At 44.5% G+C, this 18,131-nt stretch overlaps 3 protein-coding genes across 3 annotated transcripts; 1 reads left to right on the forward strand and 2 right to left on the reverse strand.

Annotated features, from left to right (window-relative positions):
• Positions 1-5,942: 5,942 nt before the first annotated feature.
• PHALS_05635 (uncharacterized protein) lies at positions 5,943-6,210 on the forward strand (the record flags this gene model as incomplete). The annotated part of the gene is made up of 2 exons (XM_024719211.1): positions 5,943-5,978; positions 6,076-6,210. 2 exons carry the CDS (start codon positions 5,943-5,945, stop codon positions 6,208-6,210), a joined length of 171 nt encoding a protein of 56 aa, XP_024584533.1.
• Positions 6,211-6,480: 270 nt separating this feature from the next.
• On the reverse strand, positions 6,481-7,668 carry PHALS_15106 (uncharacterized protein). Its single transcript, XM_036407196.1, has one exon. It carries the CDS (start codon positions 7,574-7,576, stop codon positions 7,289-7,291), a length of 288 nt encoding a protein of 95 aa, XP_036263443.1. The 5' UTR covers positions 7,577-7,668; the 3' UTR covers positions 6,481-7,288.
• A 1-nt stretch (position 7,669) lies between these two features.
• Positions 7,670-17,894, reverse strand: PHALS_05636 (Endocytosis protein RME-8, contains DnaJ domain; the record flags this gene model as incomplete). Its single annotated transcript, XM_024719214.1, has 6 exons — positions 7,670-12,965; positions 13,018-13,060; positions 13,159-14,452; positions 14,525-16,153; positions 16,215-16,406; positions 16,485-17,894. The coding sequence occupies 6 exons, from the start codon at positions 17,892-17,894 to the stop codon at positions 7,670-7,672; spliced, it is 9,864 nt and encodes a 3,287-aa protein (XP_024584535.1).
• Positions 17,895-18,131: the final 237 nt, after the last annotated feature.

Here is an 18,131-nt window from a genome sequence, read left to right on the forward strand (position 1 = left end):
GAGAGGATATGCTGCCATCCCGGCAATGAGAGTTCGCATCTCTTGGCAAAGTCCACCAATTCCCTGTTGCCCGTCGGGCGTCAAGAAAATGCAATCGCACGCAATATGCCTGATTAGGCGGCGAGAACACTCGTGAGAACTGCAATTTCAACTCCGCCCAGGAGGTAAACGCAGCTCCAACCGAAGAACTACACGTCAGTGCCCATTCTCGCGCTCGACCACCGAGCTTTGAGATAGCTAGCGCCACGCGCTGTTGCTCGGTCTGGAGCAAGGCGGAAGCGATGGATATCTCAATCTCTCTCACCCAGAGCAGGAGATTCTCTCCATCCTTCCCCTCAAAGACCTGACCGCTCACCATGAGCGGCTTAGGTCGGAGTTGGAAGTCGTCCGTGTGCATCCGTCTTCATCTTTTCAAGAAGCGGTGAACGTGGCATTGAATACCGAATTCAACATTAAGTCGGCACGCCTTGGTTAGTAGCTGTCGAACGGGCCTAAGCCAATGGATCTCAGCTATGCTGAGAAAGAGGAGGAAGAGCTTCGAGCTGCCGAGCAACGTTCAAGCGCCCGACGGTTTTTTGTCTGTGAGCACACCCGTCACCTTTGGATGGGTTGCCCCCTGCGCAAGGCGCGTCAATGTCCATCGAACCGATGTCCCGCACCGCACCTGTGTTTTGGTCTGTCGCAGGGATACGACAACACCCAGTAGGCGCAGATTGTATCAGAACTGAAGGCGATATACAACTATACTAAGTGTTTTTTTAGTGTTACGAATACAAAACGTATGTGGTCCACACAGCATGTGTAATTGAACCTGGCCCATTACAACGAAGCACGACAAATCTGCCTGAACACGCAGTGTTCAACTTGGGAAGCAGAAACCTTTTGCCAAAATTTATTGGACCGTTCAAGGGGTAAAAAGCAATGGTGATGCGTATACATTAGCCATCCCTACACGCATGCGCCTGCATTCTTCGTTTTATGGGTAGGCTGAAGTCGCATCTTTCGAGTGCATCTGCTGATAGTGAATAACGTGCCGCTCCACGTGCATCTGATGGGCCTTGCCCAACATGCCTCGGACCTCGTCCGACCAGTCTTCTATTGGCATGTTGCAACTGCGCTGAAACCTGCGTAGTGCTCAATAGATTATGTGCAACTCCATATGCATCACTGGAAACTCGCCCCCGATGCCCTGGACCTAAGCCGACCTTACCACGATGGTTTCACCTTTCCTCTACTATACATAAGTCAACGGCCCGCTGGAAGCGAGCAACACGCGCTGAGGCGTGTCAGTTGACTTAAACATTCTTTCGTAATTGTGTGTACATGGACGGGCAATTCCCGTTTCATAAGTCGTATCAGATCATTGACATTATATACCTACTTACCCTTTTTGCAGATTCTGAGTTTTTGCAATTGCGTTGAGAGCAAACCAAATTACGGTTTGTCTCTTCAAAATATTGTGATCAACGTGCTGTTCATCACGACTCGTCATTTTGTCTAGAGGTACCATTGAGTTAATATTCTCTTTTAGCTCTGTGGCAGCATTTAGGTCTGACGGTGGCTCTCAAGCCATAGTTCCTCCCCCACTCAAGGTAGAGACCTCGCCCATTATGGAAGCAGGTACTTTAGAATAAATCTCATCGTTCACATAAAATGGAGAATGACTTGTCGAGACATGCATGGAGTTGTTCACGCAAACTTTGCAAGAGGTGCGCAATTTTTTTTACAGCGCACGCCAAAACTTTGACATGAAACGGGTTTCATGGTCAGATACGATCTCAATCGGATGGTCATGAAGACGGAAAACGACATCTTCAAAGACCTAAGCTGTATTCTTGGCAGAGATATTAGCCAAAACAGGCGCGAGCTGAACTATCTGGCTGAATCGGTACATATGCCACCGTGTCCTTGTGTGTCACGCGGGGGTTTAAATATGAAGTCCATACTCACAGACTTCCAACTTTCAGTTGGCACTGCTGAGGACCAAAGTGGGGCCTGAGTGAAACCCGATGGTTTCACTCTCTGGCAAATCTCACAAGTCCTCACATGCTTGCGCACCCACTTATACATATGTGGTTAATAGTAATTCCAGGAATAACTGAGATACGCTTTATCACGACCGAGATGATCATCCGAAGAGCTGTCATGATACCTATATAAGAGACGATGACGCAAATCTTCATCATTTGGGCAACAACTTTTTCAATATCTCCGTGTCTAACAGCAAAGTACAATAATTCATTGTGTACTCCAATAAGGTTACAACACGCGATCTTGTGCGAGACAGAAGATCTTGCAGTTCTTTATCAAAAGGGTCCTCGAAATACCTTAACAAGTCCTGACTGGTCTCATCAAACTTGTACTCTTCGACAATGTCTTCGCGCACTGTAGTCGTAGCTTGTACTCTGATCGTCCAAACATCTTCGTATTGTCGACATGGCTAGTGCATGTTTTCGCTCCTGGACTTTAATTCGGACGTCTTGACAACGCATCATCTAAGATATCGTCTATACTGGCTTCTAGTGTATAACAAAGGTGATTCCGCAAAGAATGAAATTCTCTGCAATAGATAAGCAGTTTTTACTGCCGTACGTAGCGTGGTATAATATGTATAGATCGCAAAGCGCTCCTCTCCAACCAAGTTCACACGGAACTTCACCAAAGCATACTTCATTGCTAAAAAAGCACTTTGTCATGAACTAGATAGTTTCGTTTTGCGGGCCAGTGCTGTCGCGACTGATACGGAACATCACGCTCTCGACCCTAGCCATTGTGTTGCATCAACGCACAACCGATGGCATAATCACTTGCATCGCGGGTCACATTAAAGCTTTATTGTGGTTTGCAATCGCAAGTTCACATACTTCTCTCAAGATCTTCGTCACTTTAGCCTATCAACGGTATTTTTTAAAAAGTCGTTAAGGGTTGCACCAACGCTGCATCATTGAGTGTATCGTTGTGCAAATAGCTGGCCAAGCTTACCTATTGTCTCAGCTGTTTCGCACTTATTGTTGGCATAGGCCAATCATTGATAGCTTTGACTTTCTCCGGATCTACACCAACGTCATTCCTGCCCAAAAAGCAGCCGAGAACGGGAATATCAGGTGAAAAGAAAATGCACAGTTTCAGGTTAGCGTAGAGCTCACTCTCTCGCATAAATGGAAGACATGCTGAAGATGATCAGATGAACATCAACATCAGACTCTTCAATCGTATTCTACCATAGCAAATATTTCGTCAAAGTATGTTGATGCAAAATCTTTAGATAGGTAAAAAAGATTCGTGACTATGCTGTTGAGAGTCACGGGGGCGTTTTAAACCTAATGGCATCACTTACCATCCCCACAGTAAACTACAAGGGGTACTGACTGCAGTTAGTTGTGCATCAATTTTGCGCCTCCGAATCTGATAGAAAACATTGTTTAGATCGATCAATTTGAAACTGTACTGCCAACCATCCATCAGGGAGCATATCTTTGCGTCGCATCGGAGTCTGGGTAAGGATAATCACTCCATTCAATTTATTAAAGGCTTGGACAAAGCGCCAACCATCTGTGGCTTCCTTTACACAGAAGGTTGGACTACAATGCAGAGACTTGCTCTCACGCACGTAACCAGCTTCTGTCGCTTTGCACTGACTTGTTCTTTTGGCAACGGCCACTGCCGCGTGATACAATACTTCGTACCAAGAAGTTGTCAAACTAATAACGAATGCCTCTGTCATACGGCAATTTGTACTGCGCACCTTGTCTGGGAATATACAAGCATATTTCTCGGCAAGTCCATACATAAGGCTGATCCTTAGAGGTCCTACAACTGCTCATCAAACTTTCTCTTCCATGTCTTCTCACTAAATACTTCCAAATTATTGATAACATCATCGATAGCTTTGGTTCATTAAAAATGTGCACCTATCAATGAGAACATGAAGTGCTCGAGATCCTTTCTAAGAACAAAAATATAAGCTTAACAGACTAATGCTATCGGGATCAGGCAACTTGCAGCCAAAAAGATGGATATAAAATTGCTCGCTTAGGAGCGTTCACCAGCTTTGAAAACGCGCAAGTGAGCCACGTCCAGGTGCTCCATAATTGGATGATGGCAAAAAAACAAAAACTTTCCACCGTGAAGTAGCAGGTATTGAATATTCGGGCCTGTGATGGGCTTGGCCGGTAAAAAAAAATTTCTTCAGGTGGGAAAGTCTAGGATAGCCATAGATTTGGTACTGCTAAAAAGTTTTCACAGTGTATCGCTTTGAAATCTTCGAAATGGGAGGTCGCGAGTGAAAATGAACACGTTCGTGCAATATCTCTGTAAGGAGGCGTTTACAACATTGGGTGGTTTAACGGGATAGACATCGCGGGTGCTCGCCCCGCATTATTAGGCGTATCCCGTGCGCTTAAAGATCCTGCCTTCATGTTCATGGGATGCGGCAACCTAACAGACGATTGTCAAGGATTAAAAATTCTTATGGCTACAAAGGCATCTAACCCTCTGTCGGAGATGGAATCGGCCGCCATCTTAATGTAGAGTCGCCAAATGGGTGCTCTATGCACCGAAACCTTTCTCGTCTTCTCATCTCCTATAAAGGACGGCGTAAACGTTGAATTTAATGCAGAGCATAATTTCCGTGCCGTGAGGACAGGATGAAGTGCTAACAATATAATCTCTACAAGCGCGCCAAATTAATGAGGTTCAGCCATATCAAGGAAGAAGAAGGCAATATCTTAGCTGCAGACCAACTCCGCGGTACGCGCAGATTTCCATAATGCGCCTTCAGAGCTCTTTCGTACTCAGCTGAAAACAAGGACAAAATCGAATTTACATGCAAGGGGAATAACCACCTTCTCGCGGAAGCCATGATGCTATTGTAACTCATAGAGGTCGCCCAAAAAGTGGCTCTTTCTTAGTAAGGCAGGGCTCACAATCCGTAGTTGTTGATTGTTCATATCAAGATCCCGAGCTGATAAAGACATAAAAGGTCGGGTAGATACAAGAGTGTCAACCAACTGCCGACAAAATATTATTGTCGAGAACAGTATACAGTACGCAAAAGCATTGATGATGCCAACTACGGATACGATTCTTACAACGAAGACCCTGGTGAAATTGTCGAGGATTTCGTTGATTTTTACGTAGTTATGGGGCAGCGTGGAACGTTGTCGATTCCTGGACTTGATTTGAGACACGATCTCATTTTTAGTTGGACGTGGCCAGAACGCCACGAACCATGGGTAAGCAGGAAATTGGAAAAGCATTGCTGAGTCATGAACTCGCTTCTACCGGGAGACAGAACGCGCTTTTGGTGTACACATAAAGCAGCACCAAATTTAGTACAGGACATGTTATAATCGGAAATCGAGAGCTAAGATATTGCTAGGTGCATCAAGCAGCGCTTGTAAGGTGGAAGCGACCGTAAGCCCCAATCGCAGGACGAGACGGAATCATTGATTATAATTCGCGGTTTCCATCGTGTAACATCTCTTGAACTGTATTTCATGGACCCCAGAGTGTGTCTTTGGCGGGACGGTAAGGAACAGCTAGGAGCTGTTATCCCACGACTTAGTCGTAGGATCGCCTACAAGTGCTTCTACGTGCAACAAGATTGTCGAACTTTGCTCAGAGGAAGATTTGACCTGAAAAGTCTGCGTTTACAATTGCAGATAGATATATTCTGTGCTCTGCTACCAGAAGCACCCGAAGTTTCTACACTTTTCTCCCGATCTGCTACTTCTAGAGTATATAATATTAGGATTAATGCCGTACTCTGCTCGATGGGCCAACAGAACGTGCCAACTGAGTAGCAGCCCAACGTGAGAACGAGTTCTCTGTTTTCGGTCTTCATATACCGATATTTTGGTAGTTATGAATATTCATATACCTACCAAATGGCAAAGTGAATTTCGTACAACTGTTCCAACATGCCTTGTCATTAAGTATTAATGAGCGCCACACAAAGTGCTGCAGGTTTACAAGAAGTTTCAATTGATCTATAAGTCCGATTGACTCCACCACGTAGTGGATTTGGTTTTGATGAGGGAGAGTTTTTGATGCCGACAATTTTATTGATTTCAGAGCGGCTTCACTTCTTGGCAAAAGCGCTATACTGTGGAAGATATTGCGCTGAGTGCACGACGCAATGTTATGCAAAAGCAACAGTCAAATGCCAAAGCTTTGAGAGATAATTCGATATTTAACGTTGCCGATTAATTTTAACCAACAGCATTCAATCTTCCCACGAATGCCAGGTCTAGGTCTAGACAACGTGCCATGGTGTTAAAGTCGGCAGTTTTTTTGTCTTCGTCGCATGACGCACGGGTTTCAAATCTGCATTCGACAGCTTCGATGTATCTGCGTGGTATCTACTATTTTTAGACGTCGGGCATAGATTGACGACACGATAGAACCTTTCACGGCTTCACAAAGTCTGTCTGGGACGTTGATGTCGACAACCAGCAACCCTGGGCTGAAGCTCCTTTTCTGAAACTCAACCTCTTAATGGCTGGACTCCATTAAGGTAGACCCTCACAACGCCTTTTAGAGCTTGCATTATTCCCAACAGGTGCAAGATAGCAGTTTTGGATTTGACGACTCCTAACACGAAATATGTTAATCGACCTTCCGTGAGAACTCAACTTTTGTACCACCACCATAGAAAAAGTGGAAATATAGAACTACTTTGTTCTCGGAACTTGTGGTCCGCACTTCCTGCTGCACATATCGTATCCTCGACAATGATGGAATGATCGCGGTGCAAGCCCGGAATTTTCCATCAAGCTGATAATTTTCAAATCGGTCTATCGGTACTGCGGTAATTTGAGCATTCAACATTGGACAATATCCGCTAATTCTCTCCTCGATTTCTGACCCCGCAGATCACCACTTCTTAGGAAGGCTGAATAGCAGTGGTAACAATCCTGCACGTGTTATAATACAGTAGTCGGGTGACAGTACCGCTAAACATGGATTAATTTGAGCTCCGACTGGATAAGACGTGCCGTTTAGTAAAAGACGAAGTTATGCAACGTAGACTCAACCTCCAAGACCTGGTTGATAGTATAATCATGCAGGCTCATGAGTATGAAAAGCGCTGTTAACAGATTTACTGGAACAAGGGCCAGCTCCCGCCGTGACATCGAAATTGTGCTATTTACTTCGGAAGTCAGGCTAAAGTCTGTTTTATTAAACCAGCGAAAAAGCCACATACAGGTAATGATCACGTCACGAAGCAAGATGTAAATCATCTTGACTTATACTTGGGGTACGCTCTGTAGCAGTCTATCCAGCGTCATGTTGGTACCACAACATGTATCAAATTCAGGATATTCACCGTCATGTAATTATCTTGATGTAGCAAAAGGACAGAAAAGTTTTGCCATGAGTGGCAATACCATGTGTTCAAAGCAAATATGTTTTCATACTGGCTATTACGTAATCCAAAATTTGCCACAGCGTAAAGATTTATAAAATAATTGTATCGAAGTTTTGTGAGTGAAGCACTCGATGTTGCGACTGTGGACGCCGACATCATATAATCTGACTCTGGATTCAGTCCGAGATTTTTAAGACGCTTCATCAGTAATACTGCAGGAAACCACCTTGGACATCATTAAGAGGAAACGGAATATTTGTATCAGCCGAGAATATGTCGTGTATGCCATACTTGCAACTATCTGTGATACCATTTCTTCTTCTTACTCGTAATACGACTGTACACCACGGCAGCTCGACGACCTCGTCGGGAAATAGTGAGCGTCGTCAGTGACATATTTGGAGCAGCTGATGATGGAGCTTTCCACGAGTCCAGTAAGGAATAACGGCGCTCCGCGTTTATGTCATATGTTTCGTTCTGACTTGTTTCCAATAGAGCTTCGCCAGATGCTTGATCGCGTGGTCGGGCTGAAAGCAGTTGTGAAGCAAAGTTGCTTGTCTTGATGTTACTCGTGGGAATGCTGCCTGCACCAGTCGTTATGTTGCCAGTTGCATTCACTCTTATCACATCAGTTTTGTGGGTTTTGTTTGGTATACTTCCACGGCGCAAATGAATAGCAGGAACGTGCTCTTCATTTTTGTGCTCTTCATACTCGGCTGCCTTCTTTGAGTGATACTGCGTGTCAATCGGTTCGTATCGAGCCCCTAAAATCGAGAAACGGACCGACGTCGGAGATGGCAAGGGAGAATGGCACACACCTTCGCCTTTAAATAAGAAGCTACGAGAGGCGATTACTTCGGTAAGCTCCATAGCACCACTAGCAAAATTAATGCTTTTAGGAGGTGCTTGTATTAAGGAGCCGTCGATGTCAATCTCGCGGTCGGTCGGCATTCTCTTGACATCTACTCGGACGGACGAGTCTCTCTCAATATCCACGTCAAAGCTTCGCATACTTGACACATCTTCTCGCGCTCTATCCACATCAAAACTGTGCGTGCTAGTGACGCCTTGATTAACTGATACTATCGTTGATATATCCGGTAATTGTTGGTGTTCTGTCTTGATCGGATTCCGGCGCATTGATGACCGCTTTTCAAGCGTAAAGTTTTGCCAGCGTCCCATGAAACTGCGTGAGCTCGGATTAACTTGCATTTCTTTTTCGGTACGAAGAATACGCAGGACTCGATTAGCATTTGAAAGTAGTGAAGGTTCGATCTGCTCCTTCTTTTCAATTAGCCCTTCCAGGAAGACAAGCATCTGAGAATAGTAGTTGAGGTCTTTTAACCAGTACTCGGGGCCATATTTCGATTCATTTTCCGTTACCGACAAATTCCGTGCCTCCAACACCCGACGAAGCACCTTCAGTAAAGGTGGAATATCTGGATGCTGCATCGTTACTCGACAAATCAGCAGCTCGACAAACTCCTTCGATGTAATCTCAGGGAATTGTACTAAATGCCGAGCAATACGTAACACGCAGCGATATGGAAAGCTTGTGATCAAGTGTTGATTGCAATACCGCACAAGTTTTACGATTTGTTCCGGCATGCATTTGTTTGATATGCTTTCGTCGATGTCAAGTGAAGCTCGCAAAATGTGCGTCATTGCCATAGTGTACTTGTCAATGGCATCAGCAATTATCTTGATATTGTTAGGTGGATTTTGTAAATCGAAGCGCATTAATTGATCTAGATCAGTCCTCCACAACTGAAATAATAGCTCGAGATTGTAGGCTGGATTTGTCAACTTATCTGCATCTGGTTGAGATAAGAAGCGATCGATGTATAGACCTGCCACAACACTGTGAGGGCACGAAATTACATCTGTTTCATCGTCAAGTAGAACCGAGTCTCGCTTCGCAACCGATCGCTCCATTCGATTTCGACAAATAACCTGATCAAGTTTCTTGCGTACTTCCATTCGCCTGTGAGAATCCCAGATTAAATCGCTTTTTTCGTGATTGTCATCAAAGAATCGCGTTGCCTTACTCGGATCCAGATGAATTTGGTACACGATTGGGTACGGCAGAAATCTACAAAGTCCGCTATACATCTTTTCCCGCAAGTCTAAGTCTTTCATTAATAAAGAATGCAGCACTTCAAATGCGGGCTCACGCAGTGCTTCAGCTCGTAAAAAGTGTTCATGTAGAACGTGTTGTCTCGACTGAAGCGCAATGCCTAAAATCTCCACCCATAGACCACTTTCTTGTACATATCGAGCGATCACTAGGCAGGTGTCACATAATTCAGCCAAGCAAGAAAGTGCGTAAAATGCCTGCTCATACTTTAGGTGATCAGCGATTACCTGAAGACACCACGTAAATTGGCAAAAAGGAGCCAGCATACGCTCCAAGTTACACTCAAATCCACAGAGTTTGTTTAAAATTAGCAGTGCCATTTCTTGGCGGGCTAAATAGTCCACATTCCCAAATTCCGTTTCCATTGAGGTGAAGATATTGTCAGGTTCAGTTTTGGCTTTGAACCCGTACGTCGACAGCGATCGACGAGATGATATTGACACTGCTGCATTTGCTTTATTATTACCATCGAACGGCAATAGATATCTGCCGAGCGTTGCCACTGAAATGGAAGCATTTACTGCATCCTCGTCGTCAACATGCTGCTCCAGACACTCCACAATAGCAGAACGAAAAAGTGGCAAGTCACACAAAAGACTTATGCAATCCAAAGCCGGCATCGTATCGGAATAAATTCCGAGCTTGGGATCTCTGTTTTCATTTAGAAAACAGAAGAGAGCTTCTACAAAGTCAATTGCTGTCGTCGGGTATAATGTATTTTCTGTTATGGCTGTCAGATGCCCATCCGACTTTTCCAGTAAAATAAGCAAATAAATACCACCGACAAAAGGCTCGGTGCTAAGGCAATCGTACATGTAGTGTGTGGCACTCTCCAGAAACGAGACCCCATCACCATTAGAGTCCGTGCAAAATTCTTCCGTCAGCTTTGAAAGTTCAGCTCTTGTACTTTCATTCCAGATGCAAGTCGGCTCACGAATGTCGGATAGTAAGATGTTACAGAAGTCATGCCCATTTGGCTTTTCAAGGCGATCCAAAAAGTCCAGCGGAAGAAGGTTCGCCAAAGCTTCAAGCCCAATAGATCGATTGTTTCCATCTGGTCCCAATGTAAGCGAGCGAAGAGCATTAAAAGCGCTTTCTATCATTTCACGCTCTTGTTTTTCTAACATGGTTGTACTTTCCTGCTCTCCATCAACAACCAAAGAACTTTCAGCTGATGCCAGAATCAAATATAGCCCCTTCCAGAATATCCGTGTATATGTCATTATTTGGTGCTGTAGTCCTGGATTGCGACAAAGTGATGACGCGATATCAAAAGACATTTTCTGGATGTGCCACGGTTGAATGTTTTCAAACGAGAGAATGACATCGTCCATCATCGAATATATACGCCCTGCATACGTAGAATTGCTCTCTTCGTTCTGCGACGCATATTCTGACGCAGAGAAAAGAGTCAAGCTATCGACATCTCTCAACGAGCTAAGATCGGGCTGTTTTGACGGGTGTGCGCCAAGCGACGCACCTCTATCCGCCTTCAAAAGCGATTGTACTCCCTCCTCGGAATCAAGGATCATCTTCAAAACTGAAAACATGCATTCCTTAGCTGCCACGTCATTACCAAGTGCGCATCTTTCTGTTAAGTCAAGAAGTGCGACCCAGCTCCCATCGATTGCAACGAGAAACGGGCCATTGTGAGGCGCGATGGAAAGCAAGCGTTGTAAAAACTTCATCGCGAAGTCTTGAACTCTAAAATCTTCACTCAGTCGAGGTTCCAGCGCGCGGATAAGTAAATCAAGGATTGACGACTCAAATGAGAAAAAGTGGGAGCTATACTTGTTCAGCAACTGCAATTGCAACTTTAAAATATGCTCAACAGTTTCATTCGACGTCTTCCCACCATCAGCCGTATTCTTGCACTCGAGGACAGCACACAGTGAGTTATAAGCTCGGCGAAGTGAGCCCACTTCGACTTGTTGCTGACAGAGCTCCCGATAGCGCGACCGCAACTCTTTCGAAGAATACTTATCACCTTCTCTCCAGCCAAACGTTTTGTATGCGTCTGAATGACAAATGTTGTCCTTCGACCCCTCAGCCTGACGACGTGCTAGAAATCGCCACTTTTCTTCAGCTCTTTTCATCAAAAAAACAGGATCCTCTACCTCGATGTTATACAGCTCAGACTGGTTGATACTTGAAGTGTAAATACCTTCGAAGTATAGATCTCCAGACAATTCCCGGTAAAAAACTGGAGGGATCGAAGTGTAGATATATTTCGCAGTAACGCTCACTTTCAATCTCTCTTGAAAGTCACGAAGATGCTCGCCGATCATTTCTTGTAAATGTGATCTCATCTTTGAAGACCAAAGAACGCGCTTGTCACGCTTACGACCGCAATATACGTCGGCAAAGTACTCTGAGCTCTCCAAATCCAGCACGCTTGTAAGTGAATCAGGCAGCATATCAGCTAAGCAGCTGTGACCGGCTAGCCGCTCCGATGACCGCTCAGCTCGATGGATCCGCTTCAGCAGTGCTGCCTCTGGAACAAAAGAAGGTACCTTATCTTCTGCTCTCGGGTTCGTAACTGCTGATAGAATAAAGTAAAAGACGCCATATTGGTACAGACTTTGTAGCTCTTCCACGTCCAGGGACATTAACAACTCGCAGGTGTACCTTCTTACGGTCGCAATATTTACGTAGAGCAGCTGAACTAGCAGTGTTAGCGACGACGTATTAGCTAATACGGTATTCATCAAAGCCGGAGGGAAGACACTCATATCCTTTGCCCCGACAGTAAGCTGGTCTTTCACTAAAAAATTTCTCAACGTCTTTAAGGCAAATGCTGCAAAACTTGCGTCAATCGGCTCGTCGACAAGTTCCATCCAACGCAGCTCGGGAAATTCAAACATCGACTTCCAGCTGTGCTCATCAATTCCCAAGTTGGTAGATTCATGCATGGAGCAGCAGCAAACATACAGCACATCGATATGGCGATGACAAAAGGAAGAGTCCGCATTCATATACTCTTTCAGTCCGTTTAGAAAGAATGGGCCTTCGATTTTACTATCATCTGTCTCCATTGTCTTTGACATAATGCTCCATTTTAGAGCATATCTTGACTCCTCATAGACAGAGAGTTCTGCTATCGGAACGGATGACGTATCATTTGCTTCAGAATTTATGAAGGATTCCATCATTGGCATGTCACCAGTAAGACTGATCAAGTCGCTTTTTTTCGGTACTAATCTGCATCTGTGCAACAGTAATGACATGTTTAGCAGCACATTTATGAGATTTGTAGTGCATAACTGGGCGCAAGCCTCATCGGATAAACTTAATCCGGAAATTAATTCGACAATATCTCGAATCTCGACTGCACGGTACGAGTTGTACAGTAATGTGGTAAGAAATCGAGCTCGATGCATCGTAGTCGGCCGAGCATCAGGAAATGCGCAAGCTAACTCTATCATGACTTTCAGCATCATATGACCGTGGTGATCCCTTTCAGCCAGAAAAATAGTGTTGTTGACACTCGCAGATAAATCGTTCGTACCTGAAAATCGAATTTGGTTGAGATGAAGATGCTCTATCCAACACTGATAAACCTCATTGAAAAAATTTGCTGGGTCTTTAGCGATATCCATACTAGCCAAAAAGAGACTGCTTGGGTCCTTAACTTTTCCCCGATACGTACCTGCTTCCATGGCATGAACAGTGTTGGCAACTTCTGCCAGTCGTAGTGTGCCATCATCTATCCTTTCCGTAATTACACGTATATAAAAATGACTAACCTGGAGCTCCTGGGCAATACTTTCGTACCGCACCGAAAATTGGGCGTGATTCCACTTGACTTCGCTGCTCGCTCCATGGGATTCAATCAGCGATATCGTAGCTGCTTGGTTGGATCTGAAGCGGTCGTATGTTTCGATTGCTGTCAAAAGGGCATCGTTCAGCTCGGTTCGCGTTGATTCATTCCAAATTAAATCTGGAAGCATGAAGTCATTCCTAACCATGCCCGATAATAATGCCATGTCAGTCGAGGATTCCCCAGGATAATTCAAATGGGAGTGATTCCCCGAAACGCGTGTTTCATTTCCAAAATCACTTGCGAATAATATTCCGATCTGAAGCTGCATGCGACGTATAAACCACCCTGATTTATCAGCCACTATTTGCGAATTGTGCATGCTGTCCTGTTGGACCGAATTAGTCTTGCGTGCCCGCTGCTTCTTCAATAGTTTTCGTATGATTGGGTTCGAGATCATACGTATAAACCCGTGTGGAAGAATTCTACCAAGCATTTCATGTGAGGCCTTGTGGTGGGTCACCCAAATACTCGTAATATACTGATACGTCTCCTTTGCATTGTCCAAAGGGTGAAAAAACGCTTTATACAGGTGCTTCACAGTCAGTCCCGAATCCAGAGCCGAGTCGCAAATTCGTCGTCTCACCTTGTAATCAACGTGATCAATGACAACCTTTAAGACACATATAACTGCTGCTGCCAATCCTGCGTTTGCACTTTGAGACGCCAATTCTAGCAAAAGAGTATATTTTCCCCCAAGATCTTTCACAATCGCAAAAAAATGACTATCGTCCGTGCTTGAGCGAGATATAACGAGTGCATCAAGGATCAAGTGTAAGACAACCAACGTAGCGCTGGAATTGCGTCGTTCTAGTAGGCATGTTAGTAGAGTAATTAGCTTTTTATGCTCAAACACCTGAAAGCGAATGGCCTTCTCGACAACTCGATGTGCTTTAGAACGCGACTTGTCAGCAATCAACGAGTGTAACGCATTAACTGCCCACAAAGTTGCAACTGGGTCACCTGAGACCAAAACTTGAGCAAGTGTTGAAACCAGTACCATAGCGCCATTGTTGAGATCCTCCATTGCAAGCCGATAGCAGCCATCATTAACTCGACAAAACGCTTCTAGAACAACACAGACTTCGTTTGTACGTATCGGCGGTTTGCAGGAATATTCAAGCTATGACAAAACATGCATCAAAGCCACTTAGACGTAATTCTTACTGAAACGTTCTAGCGAAAGATCACCTACCAAATTGTTGATTCCTCTAAGCAATGTACTGAATGATAGCTTCTCTAAGCGTCCACGCAAAAAAATTTCTGCGAAATCTTCCACTTCGACATTTGTATTTAAATTTTCGAAGGCGAGCATGACCTTATTTGTTGTGGATATGATACTCATACCCTCCCCACTTACCATTCCAATCTCCTTCTCCAATGCTGCATGTGCTGGAATATAAAGCCCATCATGATTGTGATAAAGAAAACGCTCCTGCTCGTCTCTTAACAGTGCCCTAGCGGACAGTCTTGGATTCAGGTTGGAGAACTCGCGGCTCAGGGAGACATTATAATTGCCAACGTAACGAACTCCGTCGTAAAGCGCTGCCAAAAAACTTTCGATGTCATATGGCACGTAAGCCACACGACTGCAGTCGACGAAAACCAGTGCCACCAAAGCTTGCAGATCAAAATTTTTCAGCTCAGGCATCACAATTTGCCTCAAAGTCTTCAGCTCATATATCTTCTTCGAGCTATTGGAATACTCTTCGATATGTCCGTCTATAAAACAAAGCCTTTTCTTTTTTAGGTGTGAAGATCCATGTCGACCAGTACATCTCTGCACATCAAAAAAAATATTTGATTGAAATTCGGATTTATCAAGAGGCTTTCGGACTTGCTGAAGAGGAAGTTTAGACTGAGACTTCAAACAAAGATGAATTCCTATCACTCCAGCAAATGCTTTCATTCTTTCAATGATATCGTTGCTTTGTTCGGAGTAAATTAATCTGAATTTGTTTTTCAGTGTGAGAACAAACGCATCTGGGGTTGCTGTCGCTTGAGTGATTTCGTTAATTTTACGGAACTCAAACTCATGAGTGTGATTCGATACAATATGTACCGCAATCAAGGCCCGTGGAGTCACATAAAACTTGGTTCTATCTCGTTGACCATCCGCCAATCCCATATACCCAATGAAATGACTACAACTAACATTATACACGCGCTCAAACTCGTCAACATCCCCCACTAAATGACTCATCAGCTCCTGTAAGAAAACATTGCGACACCTGTACCGAAGACGCAAGAAAATCGGGTCGTCATACTGATCAATTCCCATCTTCAAACTACCACATGTTGCTTCAAAAAAATGTCTGTATTGCCTCAAAAGCATTTCTGGATTCTGAACAACCAGCCCATTTGCCTGGACACCAGACGCACCACTTGAAAAAGATAGAGATGACAGCAAATTACTGCTCCGGCTTGATGCAAAATTGTTTCTTTTAGATGAATACATTGGAGGTCTCGATAGTGGAGATGCAAGCGCTTTTCGTTTGCTGTCTGGCCCGAAGTTTAACGTCTCGCCAAAACTTAAAGAATGACGAGGAATTTTTCCATCGTTAGACCGCAAGGGAGATCCCAAATTGCCAAAGTGCAAAAAAGCCGGATTTTTCGTCATTCTGCTAAGAATGCCGACACAGGCTTCAGCTGTGTTCAAGGCAGGAAAGCTGAAAAGGATGCGCAGCATCATGCGATATTTTGTCGCCAAGCTTTGGTAAAACGTGTCTGAAATTTCTCGCTGCTTTTCAGCTTTTACCTTCACCAGAAGCAAGATGAATTGGCACAGTTTCATTGTCGGGAGATCAGACAAAAAGAGACCCGTCTTTTCAAACGCGAACGCTTATATTAGTAATCATGGCATCAGATAGTACTTAAGAACTCACATGTGAATCCTCATCAAGTAGTGACAGAAGCGTCGTCGTAAACGCTCGATTTGTTAAAAATAGTTGCCGACACTGAAGCTTGTGCAATTTTGATTCCATCAATCGACTCAGCACCATAAACATCCAGTAAATAGCAACTGACTTCTTGCTTCTTAGTACCTTCAAAATTGTGTAGACATATTCGTCTTCCCGCTAAATAGTATCAAACACATATTCGCAAAGTTATTTAAATATGCCAAACAATTCCAGTAAGCACAACATACATTTTACCTCGGTCAGTATCTTCATGAATTCGTTGATGGCAGGTGGCGCAAGCGTCAATCGGTAGAGTGACTCGAGGTATGTGCCTACAAACTCATGCGTCGCACCATGCCGACGAACAATGTCATCAAATTCACGTGCCAGTACATAAGTAGCCTTTTCGTAAGGTTTATTGGGTTGTGCGACCACACCAGGCGTTGAGGTGTTTGCATTCAGTTCCATAGCCAGTGAGTGCATCTCTACGTCAAGGCCACGAGGAAGTTGTCGTTGGGAGCGAGCCGTCTTCCGGTGGCCATGCACTGCCAGTAACTGTAAAATACTAGCTTGTGCGACCCTAAGCTCACGATTCACATTCGTTACGGCATTTGCGATTTGATTGCCTTCTTGCAGGATAATTTTGCGCGGGATCATGCGCACTGAGTCCAATTCGTCTGTCGACTCGACTCCCACTTGATAGTTCCCCAATGCGTGACAAGATGCTAGCAATTCGCAAACAATTTTTTCGCAATGTGCGGAGATATATTGACGCTTCACGCCGTCCACGAAAATGACTTCAAACGTTTGATGCTCGTGCATGATTAATGAGTATATTTTATGTAAGGGTCGACTAACAATCACCGTCTCGGCGTCTCCATACTCGGTGAGGAACCTTTCTGACGCAGACAAAGTACGAAGGGTAGTACTGTGCTCGCTCGACTGCGAGACATACAAAACTGTGTACTCGAACGATATACATGTTGTCAATGATACTTTCCCATTTTCTTGGAGGGCTGCTTTCAGAGTTTTTTTTCGATATTCATTAATCTGCATTCCGTAAGCGTTCATAACGCTAGTGATGGCTCGTGCCAGCTCCAAGCGTTTCGAGACGATAAATAAACTGGAATTATCCGAGTCATTCAACATAATAGCCTCGTCATCATCGCAAATAATGTCGATGGACACAAGACTCGTGTACGAGATGTGACTCATAACATCCCCCTCCGAGTCTCGCTGATAAATGCCATCTGGACAAATTTCCACGACGCAAGACGAATGTACGCCACTCTTATGGTACTTCAGGCAAGGGAACGCATATATCTGCAGCTCGGGATACAAAGGCTGCGGGGCATTGGGCAACTTAGCGTAATGTTGGCTTCGTAGACGCAAGAGACACACGAGCACCTCCATCCGGTATTGACAGCGATAGACCGTCTTCTTAATGCGATGCCGCGGTGTGTGAACAATGAAATCCGTCTCACCCTCAAGCACGTCCGCACCGTCTACGTCCTCATATGCCCATGTATTGGTCACCTGCTGGTTTTCTCTGTCCACCGTTGAAAACGAGTATTCTCCGAGACACAGAACACGGTCCTTGACCACAAAACTACCCACTTTGTGCACCAAGAAGCGCGCCAACACGTGCTTGCTCTCCGTCGTCATACAAGCAGGGCTGGAATTTTAGTTATGATTTGCTTCTTGGGATGTAGTGGATTCTCGTCGACTCCATAATGACGCTACGGTAGAGAGCACGAAAGGTCGCGAAAAAACATTAACTACCTACCTTATCGTTAATGAAATTTTACATAATTGTATGGCTTGCTCGAATAAATTCCGAGTCGCTACTCTGTTCCTCTGCACTCGACGTCGTGTTCCTGATTCAAGCAAAAAGCACTGAAA

Source organism: Plasmopara halstedii (assembly GCF_900000015.1).
Source record: "Plasmopara halstedii genome assembly, contig: Scaffold_2904, whole genome shotgun sequence".
NCBI classification, from domain to species: Eukaryota; Oomycota; class Peronosporomycetes; order Peronosporales; family Peronosporaceae; genus Plasmopara; species Plasmopara halstedii.